We start from the raw sequence: 22,395 nt of genomic DNA, 5'->3' as shown, positions 1-22,395 counted from the left end.
ATATACTAATGCTAACTTACAGCGTCCAGGAAAACATTCTGATGTACAAATAACCACTGTTCCTAAACTCCATATTTTGTGCTCATTTCTTAAACACATAGGTTTCCATGATACCCATTTTCACTATTCACATTTCCCCATATGATTTGGTGTATACTTGGTACACAAAGAAAAAGCTTTTTACAATGTATTTTATTTTATTTATAAAGTTTTATATAGCGCGAACAAGATCCCGAGGGATATCAGAGCGCTTTACAATAGGATGGGAGGACGGACATAAATGCAAAATCGACAATGCAGCTTGGTTGTTGGCTCTGGATACCATGGGTTCTTGGAGAACCTAAAAACCCTATATATCCCCACAACCAGAAGGGTCTAGTGCAGAGGTCTTCAAACTTTTTGATGCCGAGACCCCCTTGTAAAACCTTTTTAGGCGTAAGGACCCCCTTACGACAAAAGATTCTAGAAACTGGTACTCCTCATCATCAACAACTATCGACAACCATAAATGCGCCTGTTAGACCTCATCACATCCATCCATCCATCATTCATCCACCCACACTTTCACACATCCATCCACCCTTTCATCCTTCCATCCATACGTCCATCCTTTACCTATCCACCCATCTATTCATCCACCCACCTTTTCACACATCCATCCATCCATCATTCATCCATGCAACCTTTTACCCATCCATCCATACATCCATCCTTCATCCATCCACCCTTTCATCCTTCCATCCATACATCCACCATTTCACCTATCCATCCTTCATCCATCCACCCTTTCATCCTTCCATCCATACATCCACCATTTCACCTATCCATCCTTCATCCATCCACCCTTTCATTATTCCATCCATACATCCATCCACCCTTTCATCCATACATCCATCCTTCATCCACCCACCCTTTCATCCATCCATCCACCCATCATTCATCCCCCCACCTTTTCACACATCCATCCATGCATCCATCATTCATCCATGCAACCTTTTATCCACCCATACATCCATCCTTCATCCATCTACCTTTTTGTCCTTCCATCCATACATACATCCTTCATCCATCCACCCTTTCATCCATCCATCCTTCATCCATCCACCTAACCTTTCATCCATCCATCCATCCATCCACCCATCATTCATCCCCCACCTTTTCACACATCCATCCATACATACATCCTTCATCCATCCACCCTTTCATCCATCCATCCACCCACCTTTTCACACATCCATCCATCCTTCATCCATCCATCCACCCTTTCATCTTTACATCCATCCACTCATCATTCATCCACCCACCCTTTCATCCATCCATCCACCCACCTTTTCACACATCCATCCATCCTTCATCCATCCATCCACCGTTTCATCTTTACATCCATCCACTCATCATTCATCCACCCACCTTTTCACACATCCATCCATTCATCCTTCATCCATCCATCTACCCTTTCATCTTTACATCCATCCACTCATCATTCATCCACCCACCTTTTCACACATCCATCTATTCATCCTTACATCCACCCATCCATCCTTCATCCTTCCTTCCATCCATCCATCCATCCACCCACCCTTCATCCTTCCATCCACCCATACATCCATCCTTCATCCATCTACCTTTTTGTCCTTCCATCCATACATACATCCTTCATCCATCCACCCTTTCATCCATCCATCCTTCATCCATCCACCTACCCTTTCATCCATCCATCCATCCATCCACCCCCATCCACCCATCATTCATCCCCCACCTTTTCACACATCCATCCATACATACATCCTTCATCCATCCACCCTTTCATCCATCCATCCACCCACCTTTTCACACATCCATCCATCCTTCATCCATCCATCCATCCACCCACCCTTTCATCTTTACATCCATCCACTCATCATTCATCCACCCACCCTTTCATCCATCCATCCACCCACCTTTTCACACATCCATCCATCCTTCATCCATCCATCCACCCTTTCATCTTTACATCCATCCACTCATCATTCACCCACCCACCCTTTCATCCATCCATCCACCCACCTTTTCACACATCCATCCATCCTTCATCCATCCATCCACCCTTTCATCTTTACATCCATCCACTCATCATTCATCCACCCACCTTTTCACACATCCATCCATTCATCCTTCATCCATCCATCTACCCTTTCATCTTTACATCCATTCACTCATCATTCATCCACCCACCTTTTCACACATCCATCTATTCATCCTTACATCCACCCATCCATCCTTCATCCTTCCTTCCATCCATCCATCCATCCACCCACCCTTCATCCTTCCATCTACACATACATTCATCCTTCATCCACCCACCTTTTCTGTGCCTCTCTCATGGGGGTGGGGTCAGTATCTCTCTGTGTCTTCTTCCTTCTTCCTCTCTCATGGGAGGGCATCTCTGTGCTTCCCTGCTTGGGGGGGGGGCAGACAGGCTGTATAAACACCTCACGGTGAAGAACAGTTTCAGGCACATTTCTCCTGCACAGGCGCCAGGTATGTGGGACTTGAACCAATGACTGTAATGTCCTTCTGCTGTTTGCTATGTGTGTTTGTAAAGCGCTCTGATACCTACGGGTTAAGCTAGCGCTATATAAAACGTTAAAAATAAAAATAAACCCCACAGCTAAGTCCATTGATTGAACTCAAAGGGCTACAGCCTCCTCCCCCAGACACCCCCCCCCCCCCAATCCCCAGCACGTGTAAGTGAGCCCGGCTGAAACAGCTTCGGGACACACAGAAAGGCACACCCGAGTACTTCACAGGTCTTCAGAAGACCTTTACTTGTTAATGAGGCGTGAATTAGGCCTCCACCGTGATCACCCGGCCTCAATCAGCCTGACGCCAGGAACTGCTGCACGCTCCAACAGAATCTGCGACCCCCTTCCCAGGACTCCACGACCCCCCTGGGGGTCGCGCCCCACAGATTGAAGACCTCTGGTCTAGTGTTATGTGCCCGGGTTAGGCCCATGTAGCAAAGTTGCTCATTTCTTACAATGTCCTCTTTTTCACAATAACATTTCTGCTGTGACCTTTTGCACATATTTACGTGTGACAATGTTGTATTAGTTTCTCTGAAACAACTTCCGTTTACACATCTAGCTTCGCATAACATTATTTATTTATATTTATATTTTAAGCATTTATAGAGCGTAACAGCTGCCCCAGCCAAGGGGCGTCCCGGGGCTAGATGTGTAAACAGAAGTTGTTTCAGAGAAACTAATACAACATTGTCACAATGCCTCGAACACCATGTACAAGGCCCTTTTATGCACAATGCACAAATGTTGTTCTACCTTCATCCACGGGGTGACAGGGCTATCTACATATACATAACATTGCTAATCTATACATACATCACAAGGATACTTTCTATTATAAATAACAAGCATCCCAAAAGATTAGCAGAGGAGGCACTTAAGCTGACACCGAAGGACCATGCATGCTGAGACTTCACCATGCAGCGGTCTGACATCTACATGAGGGGTGTCCAGTTTATGACCAAGACGTGGTCCTACATTCTCACCCAGCAGGTAATCGGGTTAGATAGTCCCTTCAGGGGATTCTTGGCTCCACACCAACACACACTCTAGGTACATGAAGAGGAGGGTTTACATAGTAGGAGTATGCCCGATTACTGCCTTGTTTATATGCCTGTATATATATATATATATATATATATATATATATATATATATATATATATATATATATATATACACACACACTGTTTAAGCACCATGATATAACTATCTACTATTTATTCTTTTGGTGTTTGTAATCACTTTCATCTGCTTTGGTCTACTGATTATCGCAGCACATGCATTCTATACAAGAATAATGTTGGTTCAATAAATACAGTCTAGGCACCTCACCCAAAGTTTATGTTGTCCACACAAATGCACAGATCCTATACATTAGTAGGGACTACACAACACTAGTGGAATTTATGGTTATAGCTTTTGAAAAATTGGCCTTCGTGACAAAAGGTTACAGATGAAAACAGTGTCCCAAATGCCCATTTCTTCGTACTCACTTTCAACACTTCTTTATTGCAACAGTTATTTTCCTTGGGAAACCCTTACGGGATCTACACATTTGAACCTTTGCTAAATTTAGGAATTTCTACTTTTCAGAAATTTGCAGCCTTCCTGGATCACCCATGGGTTTCACACTGGCCTCCACCACAAACTGGAAGTAGGTTGAGAGCACACATATAATAAGAAGAATGGGCTACCTCTATGAAAAATGCCAAAACTGTGGCAAAATCTTTTTTTATTCATCTCTGTATGTTCATGGAAGCTGGGAATATGGTGACTTTAGCACAGCAAACTGTTCATTGATGCCCTTTTTAGGAGAAAAATAATACACTTATCCGGAGCACTTTTTTCCTTAAACAGTAGCTATATTTTGCCTATTTTCTCGGTCCACTCCAAAGGGATCCACAAACTCTGGGTACCTTTAGAATCCCCAGGATGTTGGCAAACAAGTATGCACATTTGGTGTGGATACCCTTTGTGGGAAAAAAAAAGGTTATGCCGCCCTAAGCGCAAACTATCTCAAACAACCAAAAAAGGGCTCAGCACTGGGAGCGGTGGTGAGGGGGGACCCAGAAGTTAAAGGGTTAAAAGTCATTACAAAACACAACAGAACCATTATTATGCCATGCTTTTTATCTCCTAAAACTATTTAAAATAACAGTTGCATGTGATTTCCTAGAAAGATGAGTCCATAGAATACAACTTCACCTAAACGGTTTAATTGGACTTTTCAAGATGAATGGCATTTACCATTTGATAGAAACCAATTGATAAAATATATTTTCCCAAAATTGCCTTTTGCACTTGCTATTGTTAGGTGTAAATGTCATTTATTTTGAAAATGGTGTCTTACTCTTTGTTAGTTCCTACTGGGGGCCGCAGGGCACCAACGGGCTTCTGGGCCTCAACTATGGTGATTGGGTTTGTTTGCCTATGGTGTCTTGGTGCATATCCTTCAATTGTTCTGCAAACTGCCTACATACATCCCTCTTCACAAGGCCATAAAGGTAGAGAAGGAGACCAGCATCAGGCCTTCCACGGAATTAGAGCTGGTGGAGGGGAGCAGAGTCTCAGAACTCAAGCAGTCAAACAGTAAACACAATCAGTAAATGTCCAGCCGAGTGCGCTTTGATTAGGCATTTCCCCTAAGAAGGTTCTAGTAATCTTAATGAAGTCCCACCAAAATCTGATAGGCAAGTTCTCAGTCAATGTTTACCTGAGGTGAAGCGTAACTGGGTTCTCCAAGCAGGCTGTATAATCTTCAACCATATGGTGAGTGCAATTGTGCCTCCATTCGCAAGTGTTTGTCCAGGTGGCCACACCTCCTTCTCTCTACATTGGGCTGATGGAAACTGCAGTGGCACAGGCAAAGGCCAATCACTGCTAGGGGAATTCATTGGTTGGGGGTGCAGGGTCATGGTCCATGGAGTGCAGAAACGGCAGAAGCATCACAGGTCCCCTGGTCTTCCTCTGTGGCAGTCACTGGAGTTAACACACTAGTTAGATGCATGTTTCCTGTTGGTTTGTCTTGGGCAAGAAGGGAAGCTGGGAGACCCTCAAGTACACTTAGGTCAACTACGGGCACTCTCCCACAGCAATCCGCTTCTACACGACCACTCCTCTCTCTGGTCTCGATGGCTGGGCCTCTGCTCCTCGGGTAGGCAGATCCTGTGGGACAAGTCACATCTTCTGCCTTCCTCAGTAGATAGGCAGGCCTACAGGATTCAGGCAGAACCACAACCCATCAGCGCACTATGCAGACTTGAGGCGTGCCCTGTGTCTGTGGGAGTCTGGCTTTCATCAAAACCAGCACTGGATCATAGCAGCTGTTTAAGTACCAAATACAGTGAAAAAGCTTGCAACTGAAAAGAAGTGAGAAAGCTTGGCCCCCACTTTAATTAACTATTTCCAGCCAAACGATGCGCATTCACGGTCTAAAGTCTATGAACCAGTTTTGCAGGATTCCTTTTCACATTTAATTTTCTGGCTGCAGCGCAGAGAGTCTTGGTGTAAGATGATGGCTCCCTCAGCAGTTAGTGATGAGGCTGGGTCCAAATAAGATACTCATAACATGAGCACAATAAGAACAAAACTCTACCCCTGGCGGTCAGTCTTTCTAGAAGGCTACTCAGGGAAAACAGAAGGACTGGGCCTTGCCCAGAAAATTCTCTACCCCTAACAAGTGATTCGGCTGACTTGGCGCCATTTGCCCGCCATCAATCGAATGACAGTGCTCAGGAAGGAATATTTAGCAATCCCTGTTAAAAAGATTACCAGGAATCTCAAAAGGCAGCCCTATCTCCATCCACCACACTTCATTGTCTATGGCTACACCTTCCAACTCAGGAATGTAGGTAATACACTGGCACTATCCGGGGAGACTGTATAACAACCTCCATCTTTTGCCATCTCAAATCAGAGGCTATCAGAAAGTAGCTCTGTGGTCAGGAGGGATGCTAAAAGCTCAGAGTCTGGGCCTTGTGGTACATTTCAGTCCTAAACCTGAATGCTCAAGCAATATTTTGTGTGTGCTGGGCTAAAAGAAAATCAGGACATCAGTTTCACATGCAGTGGGGTTACTAAAGGGAGGTGTGCATGTTAGTCTAACATGTAGGGTAAATTCCTGTTCCAAATGTATTTTTGTGTCCAGGATTGCATGGATCCTATTTCCCCTAAACTCGTCTACCCTTCCCACATCCTGTCAGTGGGTGATGTTTCACTTTTTCCTTATTGCTGCTACGGGGATTACCCCTGAATCCCATTTCACATTTTCTCCGTTTTCTTTCCCACATTTCATGTGCCTTCCCCATCCCTCCTAGTCTTCCTCCACTAACCCTCTCACGTTTTTCGTAGGGACTAGCCTCTACTTCACCCATTTTGTAATTCATTTATTTTCCACCTCCCACATGCTCCACCTTTTGTTTTGTGGTGGCCTCTTCTATACCATCATTGGTCCTCTTAACCATTTTCCTGCCCCCCCTGTGTCTGTGTTTGCTCACTACAGTTTTTCTGCTTGAATACTATAACAATGCTCTTTAACCAAGATACGCTATGGGTTCAAAATGACTTTCTTTTAGAAACAGGGTTTATTTTTTATTTTTTTTAAATTTAATGACCATGGACTATTTTATATTATTTTCAACCAAACTGCATTGCTCTTAATTCGTTTCACCACTAAACTGTTTTTCTAGGATTTGGTTTATCAGTACTGGGCCTCTATTTTTTGCCTTTTTTTTATTAATGTACATACTAAAGCACACAGCTGCTGCTACTACTACCCAATTTAATGGTCTATTTATCAACCTCAAAAAGATGGCAGGAAAAAATAGCAATAAAGAACTATTGCCAATACTTATTTTTAATTTCTGTTTCGTCATTTAAGTGTTGCCAGAATCAATTGAAAAGTGTGTCAAATCGATATTTTCTAACAGATGTAATGGCACCACACCTTGCTAATATAATCGTCCAGTAAACTTGATGAACATATATTCAAAACTCAACAATAAAATATTAGCAAATAATTTAGTTGAAATTATTCAATAGATAATGAATGGTAGCAATAGATATTTTACGTGGAAACCACCCAGTTAATGAAAACATAATATTATGGACTGTTAGTAATTCAGAGAATTAGAAAAGAAGCCGTTTTCATTGTTAGAAATCGATGTTGAACATGTTCAAAAAAGTTGAGTTGCCATATCGCTTGTCTACCATGACGGTGTAAATAACTGGTGCGGGATCTCTATATTAAGAACTGCAGGTCACTGGTTAATTTATTGCTAAATTAACAGACAAAGTCACAATTTAACTAATAGTGATTGCATTTTAATGTTTACACATTGATGTCAAAGAAGTTCATTTGCCATATCTCTCGCCAGCTATGATGGTGAAATTTATTGGTGAAGGATCTCTATTTTAGGAACCGCTAAAACACTGGTTTAATTAATAGAAATATATCAAAATCACAACTTGTCTGAGCACTAGGCTTAGCCACACAATATGACCTGTAATAATTGCCCCATACAGAGAGCTGTTTCTTCAACATAATAGGTGTGATTCATATTTGAGGGGTTAATTTCTTACAAGCAGTAAAATGTTAATGTTATTTGCAGGCAATAACCTCACTTTGAGACTGGATATTCTAGCAGACAAAGATGAGATACAAGGAGAATTACTGTTGTCTGAACAAGTCCTCAGTAAAAAATTAGCCAATCCAAAGTAATGATAAGACACTGAAACCAGGATGAGCATGGAACAGAACATGATAGAAAGATATCTGACACCATTTTTGTACGTTTTGAGCGACTTTTAGAGGTAGAAAACAAATAACTGTTCCCTATACGGATGAATAAGTGTGTACTTAAACCACATACAACACAAATGAATATGTGCAGAAGCAATTTGTTGTCCTGGGACTGAAGTAGGTCTGCATTTCTTTCCACTATTGGCTGCAGTATTCCCCGTCAAGTTCCAGGCAGTTCCCTCTGTGGGTTAATTCTTACTCTGATTAGGCTCAGGTGCAAATTATACCCCATACTCTTGTTATTGGCCACATTCTTTTTTTCAGTTGACTGTTTCTCACCGAACATTTCTCTCAGTCTGTGACTGCTCGGAGTCCTTGGGCTGCTGTCCTGTTCCTCCTGAGCTCTCCCTCTTCCGGGAAGAGTACTACCCGGCAGTTCCTCTCTGTCTCCTCAACAGTTGAGTTGGTGATGGAGTCAGGCAGCTACTCAGGGAAGTACTGGATATTTCATAGCTGGGGCAGCAGGTTCTAGGTGCTGCCCCGCTTGGATTGATCAAGTCGAGATCAGCGCTGTCAAACACAGGCATCACTGGCTGAATGGGGACCATGGATCAGGTCACACAGTGGTCTCAGGTCATGCTACAACTTCGCAATTGTAGCACAGCCAGCCAGAAATAGCAGTGGAGAGTCAATGGCCTTACAACACTAGGGGCCAGATGTAGGTAAATTTTATTTTCCGACTTCTTAAATACCGAGTCATACCGACTCGGTATTTCAGAGGTCGGAAAATAAAAGTACCGAGATGTAGGTAAATGCAGATGTGCAATTACCGAATCGGAAACAGTCGGTATTTTCCGATGCGGGAAATACCGACCAGTTAATGCCCATTCATTCCTATGGGCTTTGAAGCCCATAGGATTGATTGGGCATTTACCGGTCGGTATTTACCACATCGGAAAATACCGACTGTCACAAGGGTGCAGGGGGTGTCACTTTGACACCCTCTGGCACCCCCAAAAGAGGCTCGGGTGCCATGTGGCAGGCATACCTGCCCTAAGGGCAGGTCTGCCTGTCATATGGCATAGGTGTGCATGCACACATGTGCATGCACACCAGAAACGGTATTTTACCATCAAGTAGTATTTGATGGTAAAATACCGATTTTGTACTGCTTGTGGGACTCAGAAGAGTCCCACCTACATACCAATTTACCGGAATCCGTAATGATACCGACTCGGTATTTTACATACTCTGTAAATTTACTTATCGGTAAATTTACCGAGTCTGTAAAATACAGGGACCTACATGTCAAATTGCTCTTACCGGATCGGTAACGGCCGAATTCGGCCGTTACCACCCGGTAAACGCCTACCTACATCTGGCCCTAGATCAGGTATCTCACTCTCTGCAGTCTCTCTCTTGTGCAGAACCACCAGACCAGAGTGGTTATGCTGCACCTTCCTCCTCCTGGACAGTCACTACTCCTGCAGGGGTAGCAGGCTCCTTTGCTCAATCAAGTAGGCTGGCTTCTAAGCACTTCAGGAACGGTGACCAGGTCTTTAGCAAGATGCAGGCTTGGGTGATATCTCCCTACCTCCGGAAAGCTGGCTGTCAGGCAGATGCCAGCTCTGGTTGCATAATAGTCCTGAGGAGAACATCCTCCCTTGGTCATAGAGAACTTAAAACAATGAGTGGGTCAGTGGGTTCTACTGCCTGAACTTCAAAAACCAGTTTGCTGTGGTTCTCCTTTCAAGTGATCTTTACAGGTTGCTCTCCACACACCACCTTTGTGTAGAATGAGGCTTCTCACAACAGGAGTATCCAGTCTGGAGTACCTACAACATACGCACAAAGAGGTCTAAGCTTTCTGCACCTAGTTGTCATCAGACAAACTAAAGGAGTGTTAAGGGAAAGACAAAAGGCTAGGACTAGTTCCATTCTTCACCTTCCAAATGGCAGTGCTTCAGAAAGACTAATCAGCAGATCTTTTCTGAGCAAAAGGCTAATCAAATTTCTAAAGGAGCCTTGTCTTCTCTTTGCTTGCATCAGTATTTAGGACTTCTTCATCCAGCATCGACAATACACTTCCACTGACTGAAATAAACTCCATCTTGTGCAAAAGACAAGGCCAGGTGCATCCAAGGGTCTGGTTCACTCCCACACTGCGCTTGTGCTATGCAGGCTACACACACAGACACACACACATGAAGAATATACACGTGGGAAGTATCAAAGGACAGGCCTCGCCACACACACCAAATTAGTATGAGGCTAGGGACAAAAATTTTAAAAACAGGATCCCAGATACAAGCAGTCAGGCAATTAGGAGGGGTGGAACGTACACCACACAGAGGACAATCCCACCCTAACAGGGATACTTAGATTTGTTATGGGAAAACTGTAATGTCACAGAAGCTGGGAGAAGGAAAAGGAAGACCTCCCCCCAATCATGATAGCAAGATCTGACAACGTCTGTATGTAGCCTGCCCACCTATTATTCTTGTGGATACATTCCAACTGAGCCTTCTATCACTCCATGGAGTACTAGTCTACATGCCCCTAGCATCACTGCTATACATGCCTTCCCTTGCACAACCCAGCACTCACATTGATATTTACCTACTCAGGCTACTGGCACTCCCGGATGTACTAATTCACAGACTCCATGGCACTTCCAAATATACCCTCCTTGGCAATCCCCAAGTTCTCCATTCATACTTTTCCACACAATCCTGCAGAAATTCCATGGGTACTTACTACTACAGTCACCTAGCATTCCTACAACTACTCCGCGACCCAGGCTCCAGCCCACCCTCACATGCTGTTCCCATTGAATCTTTCGGCACACTCACAAGTACTGTCTTCACAAACCTCTACAACTCCCCAACTACGTTTCACACATCTTGCAGCATCCCCACAACACATCCAGTTTAACACAAGCTTTCAAACACATTATAGTCAGAGTTCTACAGGTACACTCCCAATCAGTACCCTTATGCAAAGCTCCTAGCTCGCTAACAGGCACTTTCTCGTGCCTTTAGCACTCTCACATGTACCTACCATTTGAGCCCTAAGGACTCCCACAATTCATTTATGAATTAGCACGACTACTACCACAGGAATTCTCTCATGCAGCACCCCGACAAGCTACATGATGTCAGACAGCACACTAGAACGACCAAATGTGCCCCCCCTGTCCACTTAGACATTCCCCTAGAGGCTCTCCCTCCCGGTCTCCCACAGTACTCACTAGGTGCTCTAAAACTTACTACGCTGCTAATCCCCTGGGTACTACTCCACACAAAACTCCCATAGGCACTTTTTTGTACATGCCCTTCGATTCTATATTACTGCCACGGCATCCAGCTCCCTAGTACCGACAGGCGCTCCCGTAATCCACCTCTTAGCACTTCTACATGTATCCTACCAAACATCACCTAGTACTCCCACAGGTATCAAGGCACAGCACTATGTGTATTCTCAGAGAGCACTGACACATTCTTACATATGCGTTCACATACAGACTCAAATACTCCTACACACACTCTTTTGCTCCCAGAACCCTATATATCTTCAACTCTACAAGGCACAATCTTTCATAACCTACTTGCACCCCCACCATGTACTCAGTCACTCCCCTACAGCCTTACTCTTTCTATCAGCCTCCTAGCTCTTTCCAGGAATTTTCCTCATAGCCTTTTTGTATCTAGTGTAAGTGGTTAATCCAGTCCACACTTTACTTTGCATTTTGGGGCTTAGTGTTCTTTTTATCACAACATAAAATAAGGCTAACAAATCTGGAGAGATTTTTTTCCTCCCAGACAGGATGCACTGCGGAAGGTACCCTTTCACGCAAGTTACTTACACTGGTACTCACCATCACTAGTCTACCACATACTGTCACACATACTGTCACACATGTCAACATTTCGAATGAGGTAAGAGGGAGATACAGAAAAGGAGGTGGGGGGTACTTTCTCCATTGAAACAGAGGCAATTATAAGCAGGAGACAGTTAATTAAAATAAAGTAATTTCCAGTACCACTCTGCATTACGGTTGCTCCGCAACGTTCAGGTGGAGTGCTCCCCATAATGACTCGTATTCTGCTGTAGATTTCCTCAGTAGCCAGGAAATAATATGCTTTGCACAACAATCTTCAAGATAGAACACCATTTTAAAGTTTTAGGACCATGTTACAACTTTGACAGAGCGAGAGCTATGATGCTGACTTCACTCAACATAAATATTAAAAAAATAATAAAAAAAGAGTCCCAGTTTTCATGTAACAGACTCACATTTTTCATCGTTAAATGTTGATTTTCAACTTTTTCACTTACGCTCTGTAAAAATATTCTCATTCGAGTGCAAGTAAATAGGCATATGCAATTAGCCACTCTCTATTGTAATTTGCCCTTTGCATGTAATGCCATGCCATCAATCAACTCCATAGTTACTCTACTTAACAGAACCAGGACTCCTGGAGGCGTTATCTAGTCAGACCCTCATACTGGTTTTGTATCCGCACTGGCACTACTTCCCACTACCCGAAATCTACTCCCGAGTTCCATAACTTTCACACATTCAGTGTAGCCTCCTGCTGGGAGCCATCCCCATTCACATCCCCGATAGTGATTTCCCACCAATACTTTCCGATAATACTCACATCATCCATGAGCATGATTATGATATTCGGGGCAGTTCCATTGTGCCCCGAGGAAGTTCCAGCAGATGCTTCACAAAAGCAACAAAAGACCAGAACTGTCCAGCAAGTCCTGGAAGCAGCCATTTCAGTAGCCTACATCAAATCACCAGTGAGACGCCGGTTCCTTTGACAACAGCCCCTAGATTTGACAGCTTTCTTTTTCCACCACTCACGTGACAACTATGCTTGTCTCTTTTTTGTTTCCACCATTTTCATGTGACCTAGCTGTAGCTGCATCCCGTGAATGTAGCCTACCAGAAATTAAGAGGAGGCAGGGAATTTCAGAACTACTAAAGCGGCCATCTTAGAACATGTAGGCTTACGAGAACAGTTATACTTCCGATACCTACAGATGAAACAAGTGAAGATTACAAGTTAGGAAACCAGAGATATAAACATTTTTCGTCATTTATATGACTAAGTAGCTCATTATAAATGTAGTAGTTAGGCTTTTCTAGTGAATCAATACTCATTATTTTGGATGCATTATATGAGAGCAAACGTATTTACTATAGACCGTCAGTTGTACGATAATTGCGTGATGTTCACTGGTATCCGATTGCAGAACTATTGATCATGATATAGTGGAGAAGCCGGTTAAAAGGAGGACTTAAATGCACTCGGAAGTAGAACTCAAACCCTTTTTCGACATTTCTTGAAGACCATTGATGACGTAAATATACGTCACACGTTGATGCAGGGACTGAGCGGTAGCTGTTGACAACATCTCAGAATGGCGGTGTGTATAGCTGTCATAGCGAAAGAAGTAAGTAGCATTTAATATTTTAGCCGCGATCACGAAGGGATAATGTGAAGGAGCCGCACCCGCTTTGGTACAAGGTTTCATTCAAACTTAGAGAGTAGCCACGGCTCCAAGGGGAAGCAGATAGGCTTTGTAAGCATATTCGGCTACAGACAATCATGCACTAAATTGGAAACGTTTATTTAGGGAAAGACAAGACACACTTCCTTTCTTCTAACGAAACAAACATTTAACAGAAGAACTGAAAATGTTTGAAACAATGGGCCATTTCTGGCTCTATCCACCGGGGATGTGACTCTAGCTGCCTGCTTTGATTTGCTTTGCTACTTTCTTTGTGCTGACTGATTTGCTGGTTACCTCCCCTTGACCTTTTGTGTGGTGAATTTCCCCTATATATTGTTGCCATTTCTAGCCTTCTCACATGTTTAGTTTTTCGTGCTCGATCCCCACAATGTTAAGTTGATCATTGACTGTCCGTGGGACAAGTTGTCTTCTCAGTTTGCTGGTTCACCTTGTAAACATACACGACCTACTTGTGTCCTGTTACCGTTGCAGAGTGTTTTATGCGGCCAAATGCCTTCCACAGTCCCCATTTACGACAAGATGACTTTCCTGGGCTCTGCATGTTGCAGATTGCTTTCCCACGGTGCTCAATTCAAAATTTGCAAACATTCGTGACAAGAATTTTCAATTCTATTAAGGACAAGGAGGCGAGGATTATGCTTTCTCATTTCTTTAATGAAATGCTCAGCAGCCAATCAAAAAACAGAACTACAAATCCCATGAACACTTGGGAATGACCTCAGGAAACACTATAAAAGGTCCATAAATCAGTCTTTCTTCCTCTTTCTTTCTGTGACAAGTTCGATATCAAATAATAATCCCAGATAAAGTAACAGAATCAGCTCCAGGCAGGCCGCCGAAATCCACAAGATCTTCAACGCAAAGGAGGAAACATCTGGGGTCCGTGCACAAGGAGACAGGTGAGGCTCATGATGTAAAAGCAAATCACTTCTGGTCGGAACCTGAAACAGAGACAGAGCCGTAATATCCCAACATCAAGGGAGTAAGAAATATAGGGGAGGGAAAAAACATAGAATTCTTCACAACTGTAATGATACAAATTCGATATACAGTACATGCTAATATCAATTAAGCATATTCCGGGTGGGATAATCCTCGCCTCCTTGTCCTTAATAGAATTGAAAATTCTTGTCACGAATGTTTGCAAATTTTGAATTCTATGTCAGGACAGGAGGCTCCGATTATGCTTGTTCAAAGCTCGTCAATTACAACAGAGGCAATACTAACAATAGGTTTATAATAGAATTGCTTAAAAACAGAATCCGAAGACCAGTCTGCAGCCTTCATGATATCAAACAAAGTTACACCCATAGAAAAGGCTTTGGAGTCCATCGCCCCTCTAGCAGAATGCGCCCCAAACACAGAGATATCAATGCCTGCCTCGGACATAAGCCAGCGCACCCAGCGAGCCAATGTAGCTGGGGCTACGGGGCGAAAAGGCTTCTGTAAAGCTATCAAGAGCTGACCTTGCAAATCCGCGCGTACAGAAGCGGTACTCACCTCGTAATCCTTTAAACATTGCACCACACACAGGTTGGGGTGATCCGGGAATGAAGGATAGGAAATGGATGAGGTGTTGGTTTTAGTCCTTCGAGAAAGAGTAAAAGTAACACCTTCAGGTGTGAAGGAGCGGCCCGCTAGGTCCAAAGCCCGAATATCCGAAACACGTTTGCAAGAAACTAGGCATAATAACATTGTCAGTTTTGCAGACAACTGTTTCCGGGACAATAGAAGATTAGAAGGCCAGGCCTCCAAGAATCTCAGGACAATCGAAACATCCCACATAGACACATACTTCGGTGTGGGAGGTTTCGCGAGGCGGATGCCTTTCAGAAGTTTGGACAGCAAGTGATGTTCCCCAACAGGTTTACCATCAATATGGACGTGACCTGCCGAAATCGCCGACCTAAAACTATTAACAGTCCGGTAGGCAAGGCCCGACGTGGCCAAAGAAGTCAAGAAATTTATAACTAGACTGACATCTGCCGAAACGGGATCAACCTCCCGTTGAGCACACCAATCACTCCAGCGTTTCCAAGCTCCCCGATACCGCTTGTGGGTATTGGGAGACCAGGCGTTACTGATAAAGGTGGCAGCGTCGCTAGAAATGCCTGGGATCGACCAGCGATCCCCGAAATTCGCCACGCCAGTAATTGGAGAGTGCCGGCGAGAATGAGGGGATGCGGAGACCCGAGAGGATCCTGCAATAGAGTCCGCTTCTGGGGAAGAAGGAGAGGAGGGGCGCAGCACATCTCCAGGAGAACCGGGAACCATGCCTGAGCTTTCCACAAGGGAGCAATCAGAATCAGCTCCGCTCGAAAGCGTTTGGCGTAAGCCAGGACTCTGGGAAGCATCATGAACGGGGGAAATGCATAGCAAAGAGTCGAGGGCCACTGTTGGAGAAAAGCATCCGTGGCCAGAGCTGATGGGTCCGGTCTCCAGCTGTAAAACTGGGGAAGCTGCGTATTGAGGCGAGATGCAAAAAGATCCAGGTGACACTGGCCCCAAAGATGAACAAGGGCACGGAAGACTCGAGGGTGAAGTCTCCAGTCGCTGTAATCCCGAAGATGACGGGAGTGCCAGTCCGCCACTTGATTGATGCGGCCCGGAAGATACTCGGCAATAACTGTGATCTTCCGGTGAAGGCAAAAATGCCAAAAATCTTTGTCAATCTCCGCTAAAATCTTGGACCGTGTCCCGCCCAGTTTGTTCACATAACGGACTGCCGACACGTTGTCCATCCGGAGAAGGATGCAACAATTCGCCTGCATGGGGGAAAAACACCGGATCGCAAAGGACCCTGCCAGGAGTTCCAGGCAATTGATGTGAAGGGACAATTCTTGGGGAGACCAACGACCCCCCGTCGAGATGGACCCGCAACGGGCTCCCCAGCCCCATTGGCTGGCATCCGATTCTATCACCAGCTCTGGGGAAGACCCGAACAGGGCTCGACCGTTCCATGCCTCCATGTGGTCTAGCCACCATTGCATCTCCATCCGCACTTCCTCTGAAAGAGGAATTTGATCTGAATAGCGGAGACCTATCCGAAGATGCTGAATCTTCAAGCGTTGCATCGCCCGGTAATGTAAGGGACCCGGGAAGATCGCTTGAACGGAGGACGCCAGAAGGCCCACTACACGCGCCAACGACCTCAACGACACAGTCTGTCTGGAAATAACAGACGTCAACTCTCTCCTGATGTAACGGAGTTTCTGGTTGGGTAAGAGTAGTTGACAAGTCAAGGAATCGATCCGAAAACCCAGAAAATCGATAGACTGAGCGGGAACCAAAACCGATTTGGGTACATTGACCAGAAAACCCAGAGATTGCAAAAGGGTGATGGACCACTCCAGATGCTGTAGGAGCTTGAGGGGACAATCCGCCATAAAAAGGATGTCGTCCAGGTAAATAATCAGTCTGACCCCCCTGGAACGAAGATGTTCCACCACAGGCCTCAGCAATTTCGTGAAGCACCACGGGGCTGACGAGAGACCGAACGGGAGAACCTGGTACTCGTACCACTGACCCAGCCATTGAAATTGAAGGAATCTGCGATGGGGACCGTATATCGGGATGGATAAATAAGCATCTTTCAGGTCCAGCCGGACCATCCAATCCCTTTCCCGAAGGAGATCCCTCAGAAGATGGATGCCCTCCATCTTGAAATGCCTGTATACAACCCCGCTGTTGAAGTCTTTCAGGTTGAGAACTAGGCGAGAGCCGCCTCCCTTTTTCTCCACCAGAAAGACTGAGCTGACAAAGCCCTGAGGATGGCGTACTGTTGGAACAATCGCCCCCTTGCTGAGGAGTTCCTGAATCTCCTGTGACATACTGTCTCGAGAGTGACATGAAAAAAGCATAGGGGTCGGCAGACGGGTCTGATGAATTGGGTGATAGAATTCGATTCTGAACCATTGAACGGTTTCCAGCACCCAAGCATCGCTGGAGATTAAGCGCCAATTGTCTAGAAAAAACTGAATCCTGCCCCCCAGCATCACATCGCATGCCTGAATCAAGCTCACCTGTAGCTCCGGAATCCTGGTACTGTCCCTGGTGACCACCAGATCGTCCCTTGCCGTACTGGCCTTTTCCTTTCCGGGAAGGATAGAAATTTGCGCGGGTGGAATAACCGGCGTCATACTGACCGCCGCGTTGGTGAGGAACTCCCCTGTGGGACTGCTGCTGTGACCCGCGGCCGAACGACCGTCCCCGTCGTCCGGCCTTGCTGAAAACCGGACGCATGGCCCGGCGCAAAGACGCCTGCGCCTTGTCAATGCCGCTAAAGGCGGACACGAATTTGGTCAACTCTTTGAGGAAAGGCTGACCAAAGAGGAGGCCCTGCGCCTCCGGGCCGGCTTCAGACGTGGCCAATTCCGCCAATTTCGGGTCAAGCTTGAGGAGAATAGACCTGCGTCTCTCCGCTGAAATGGCGCAATTAACGTTGCCAAACATACAGACAGCTCGTTGAGCCCATTCAATAAGTTCGTCAGGGTTGACGGTCGCGGAAGCCTCCTTGGCCTTGAAGCCCAAATCCAAGATCTTAGAAAGAGGACCCAGCATATCCATCAACTTGTCCTGACAGGACCTCCACGAGCGGTCAAGACCTTTCTTGGGGTCCTTGGCGTACTTCTTGAGGTACGTTACCATCATTGGATCCACCTCAGGTGTCTCCGCCATGTTGTCCGCAAGATCTGGCCTCGGACACTCCGAGCGCAGACGAGCCCTGACAGGAGCCTCGAAGGGGTGGCGAACGTGCGCCTCAAGATAGGCGGCCACAGCCGGAGCCGGCAACCATGACGTTGAGTTGGGGTGGATGATATCCTCCGGCTCAAAGTTCAAGAGAAGGGGACGTTCAGGTGCGTCCACAAAACGTTCCTTACGGAGACGCTTCTTTGGGGGTGAAGAGTCGTGCTCCGAAGAAGCCTGAGCCTGGTCCGACTCGTCGACAGGATGAGACACAGAAGCTTTGGTTTTGTCCGAAGACAAGGCCCGTGCCAGCCTTTGAAAGTCCGATTTATGCGGATTGTGAGGGGACTTCGCAGCCTTTTGAGAAGGCGGCAACCACCCCTGCTGCACAGCATAGTCACTGAGATGTCTTTTGAGAGGGGTAATGGCTCGAACCAAGGCCTTGTTGACTGAAAATTGGACACCCTTGTCCAACTCCTCGACCAGGTTGTACTCCATGGAGTCATCCTCTTCCTCATCGAAATAACAGTCATCGTCTGCGTCGTAGTATTCAGACATTGTATCGAAGTACAACAGTAGATGCCCACTAGATGACTGGCTGAATATGGGGTATCGAGATACCAGTAAGGGGGAGTGAGAACCCCAAAGCAGGCTCAAGAGACGGTTGAAAGAACCGAACTCCGAAATCAATAGAACGTGGAGGGAGAGAGCCTGCCAATAAACCACTCTAGGCAGAGCCTATGCACAATTATCAGCCAAAACACCTCAGCGTGCTCCGGCGTAGACGGGGTCGAAAGTTCAGGGCTGTGGGCGTGAGCGCTGGTGAGAAGCGTTCCTTCACTCGACCGGCGTGAGGCAAACAGCCAGAAACCGGAAACAAGCAACGCGCATGCGCGACGTCGCTGCCACTGAAACACCGGCTCGAGAGCGCTCGCGCTCCCCCAAGAAGCCGACGACCCCTGCTCCCACTCCACCAAGGCAACCGGGCACAAGGACGCGGCCAGGCGCAGGGAGGTGAACACACGCTCCCAGGAAGACACGCCGCTAACGGACGCAGGAAGGAATATCGGTAATGAAAACCGAACAAGAGTACACAAGCAACTCGCAATAAAGCACAAACAGCGCAATACAAGGCAAGTGTACACACCAAAGCAGAGCAATCACAAGAAAAGCAATGCAAGTAAGGCAAAATAGACTTAACTGGCTGCGGAGCAGCAAAGAAAGAGGAAGAAAGACTGATTTATGGACCTTTTATAGTGTTTCCTGAGGTCATTCCCAAGTGTTCATGGGATTTGTAGTTCTGTTTTTTTGATTGGCTGCTGAGCATTTCATTAAAGAAATGAGAAAGCATAATCGGAGCCTCCTGTCCTGACATAGAATTACCTTCCCCGGACTCGGTGTAGGACGATTACCATCCCTAGGCCTGTGTTACCTCCTAAGACATATGTAAATGTAAATGTGTTTCGATTTATATAGCGCACTTTAACCCAGGGGCCTCAAGGCGCTTGCTTAGGGAACCCGTCCTGGTATTCCCCTGTGAGATACCCCGGCCGGGTATCCACAAGGTGAAAGCCAGGCATCCCGCCACGAGGGGCCGTAGTGGAGATTAAGCAAGCTATTGCCCAGAGTCGCAGAGTGTGACCCCGTGAGTCGAGTAGGCACCAGAGCGAGAATTGTCGACTCAGTGGAGTTTTTTGAGCCCGAGACCCGCTGAGGCGGGGAATCGAACCCTGGTCCACGGCCGATCTCAGCTTCTGGGTCTGCCGCCTCTAACCACTGAGCCACGCTTCTCCACATATCCACATATCCACATATCCACCATCATATGTCGACACACAAAAAGCGTTTTGGATAATTAGGAATGCTAAAAGGGAGTTAAGGGTAACTAATACGTTGAGCATGCCAGGTTATGCTACAAAATGTAAGAAGACATGAAATTCACAGTCCCACCTAATTTCCTAACATGCATTTCTAACTTAACCTTATTTCTTCAGACAGTTGGATTCATGGACCAATTTTAGTTGGATGAGTGAGGCTGAATATCTGCCCCAGACTGGAGGCCAGATTCCAAAGATATACAGATCACGCCAGAAAGATGAGTGAAGAGGGGTATCTTAGGCAGGGCAACTGAGGCAAGTTCAGAGGGGCTAATACCGACAACCTAGGAGACATCTGTGCACCGGGTTGAAAGCAAAAAGAAAAGCAGCCAGGTTCACAGGTTTAGCATGGAGGCTGGGATGCCGCGTTCAGTCATCCACCATCTTGTCGGTCACCATGCATGTGGTGGCTAATGGAGTCCACCGGTCAGTCAGCAAACCATACCTACTGACCTCATACATAGCCAAAATGACATATGTGGGCACTCTCTACCTACTTGAAGTTGACAAAGTACCCCCCAAAAAGAAAACTGGCTGTAATTTTCCTCGGGAATGGGAGGGATGTAGTGTTGGTGCTAGTAAGTAGGACATATTTATTTCCCCAGGCTTGATTAATGCTGCCATCACTGCTTTTTTCCATTAGGCTGCAAAGAGAGGGCAGTGGCCACTGTCTAGGGGATGGGCGCACTTTGGGTGCCTAGCTCGACATTGGTGCCTAGCTCTAGTATTTCATTGTTGTTAAATAGGAGACCCTTCAGTGGGCTCGCATGACTGTAGGCACTAGGGTAAAATGCAGGATCACACCAGAAAATAGTTACAGTGCAGGGTAGCGTGGCTCTATTGAGGTATGCAGAGTACGGACATCAGAACATAAATAAATATATATATGTGTATATGCAACCATTGTATAATAAATTACCTTCAACTGTTTGTAGTAAGTATACTGTAAGTCACAAAAAAACTCGATGACTTTATCGAGGTGGCAGAGTGCCTTTTTGTACGGTCACGCAATGACTATGGTGGTGGCAGAGTGTCTTTTGTAAGGCCATTAAACTAATTATGTGGTGACTTGTCATAATCTCATTTTCTATATTCGGGTGTAGTTTACATTTTGTAATGCAGGTCTCCCAGAATACACTATGTTTGACTAAAACTTAAGTGTCAAAATTAGATATTAAAATCTCTAGCTACTCCCATTGTATATTCAGTGCCATGTGCTTATGGTATCATTTAAAAATAGGAAGTGCACTATTTTCGAACATATTCCTACAGTGGAATTGCAGTTTTTGATGCTGCAACACAAAGGAGGAGAATAAAAAAAGGAAGTCTTGTTGATAAAATGTTGCCTGCTGTTGGAAAACGGAGTGTCATGTGGAAACAAATGACTTTAAGGAACAAATAAATGGCAGCTCATGCTGCTTTGCTGTTTTTGCAGCAAATGTTGCCTTACTTGAGGCATTGCAGTCAATTAAACTGCTAACTTTTTTCTGTTTATTTCGGAGATGTAATTCATACTCTGAATCTTAGAACACAAACCCGTGAAAAAAAGTAGGAGTGGCGTTTCAGTAGCGATCTTGCCTGCAGATGCATTTTGACATTTCTAATGGTATTTAATCAATTATAGGCTACTTATGCCATTTTCTCTTATTAAAGTGGGTTCGACCATCAGAATCTGCTCCTGTCTTTATTTCTGTTTATTAAGATTTTTTCCTATAAAGGACCTTTAAAACTGCTGCTCTTTTACTTGCTGCTTCTGATGTAACAACTGACGATAATGTTTCAGGCTCTGTATGTATAGATAGCAGGCCATGCCCAAAGACTACTGATGGTTAAGTGTACGGAACACCACTGTAGCACTATGCCATAGGGTGTTCCGCTTAACAGCAAGCCATGCCCAGCAGATACTGAAGGCAGGGTTAACTGATTGGTCTTGCTTGTGTAAACTTCTGCACACTTTGCATAATGGGGTCAGGTA

General features: G+C 45.4%; 2 protein-coding genes across 2 annotated transcripts in view; one reads left to right on the top strand and one right to left on the bottom strand.

Moving 5' to 3' along the window:
- GALNS (galactosamine (N-acetyl)-6-sulfatase) overlaps positions 1–13,232 on the bottom strand; it is a 186,296-nt gene extending 173,064 nt beyond the window's left edge. The window contains exon 1 of the mRNA XM_086945806.1: positions 12,972–13,232. Coding sequence (XP_086801932.1) covers positions 12,972–13,094 — 123 coding nt within the window. The 5' untranslated portion in view covers positions 13,095–13,232. The remainder of the gene's footprint in view (positions 1–12,971) is intronic.
- Positions 13,233–13,636: 404 nt separating this feature from the next.
- The window catches only part of TRAPPC2L (trafficking protein particle complex subunit 2L), a 29,719-nt gene continuing 20,960 nt past the window's right edge, over positions 13,637–22,395 (top strand). Inside the window, exon 1 of the mRNA XM_086945805.1 lies at positions 13,637–13,776. Coding sequence (XP_086801931.1) covers positions 13,744–13,776 — 33 coding nt within the window. The 5' untranslated portion in view covers positions 13,637–13,743. The remainder of the gene's footprint in view (positions 13,777–22,395) is intronic.

This window comes from Lissotriton vulgaris, chromosome 12, assembly GCF_964263255.1.
Source record: "Lissotriton vulgaris chromosome 12, aLisVul1.2, whole genome shotgun sequence".
Lineage (NCBI taxonomy): Eukaryota > Metazoa > Chordata > Amphibia > Caudata > Salamandridae > Lissotriton > Lissotriton vulgaris.
Note: the sequence above shows the minus strand (reverse complement) of the source record. Positions and strands in the feature narration are given on the sequence as shown.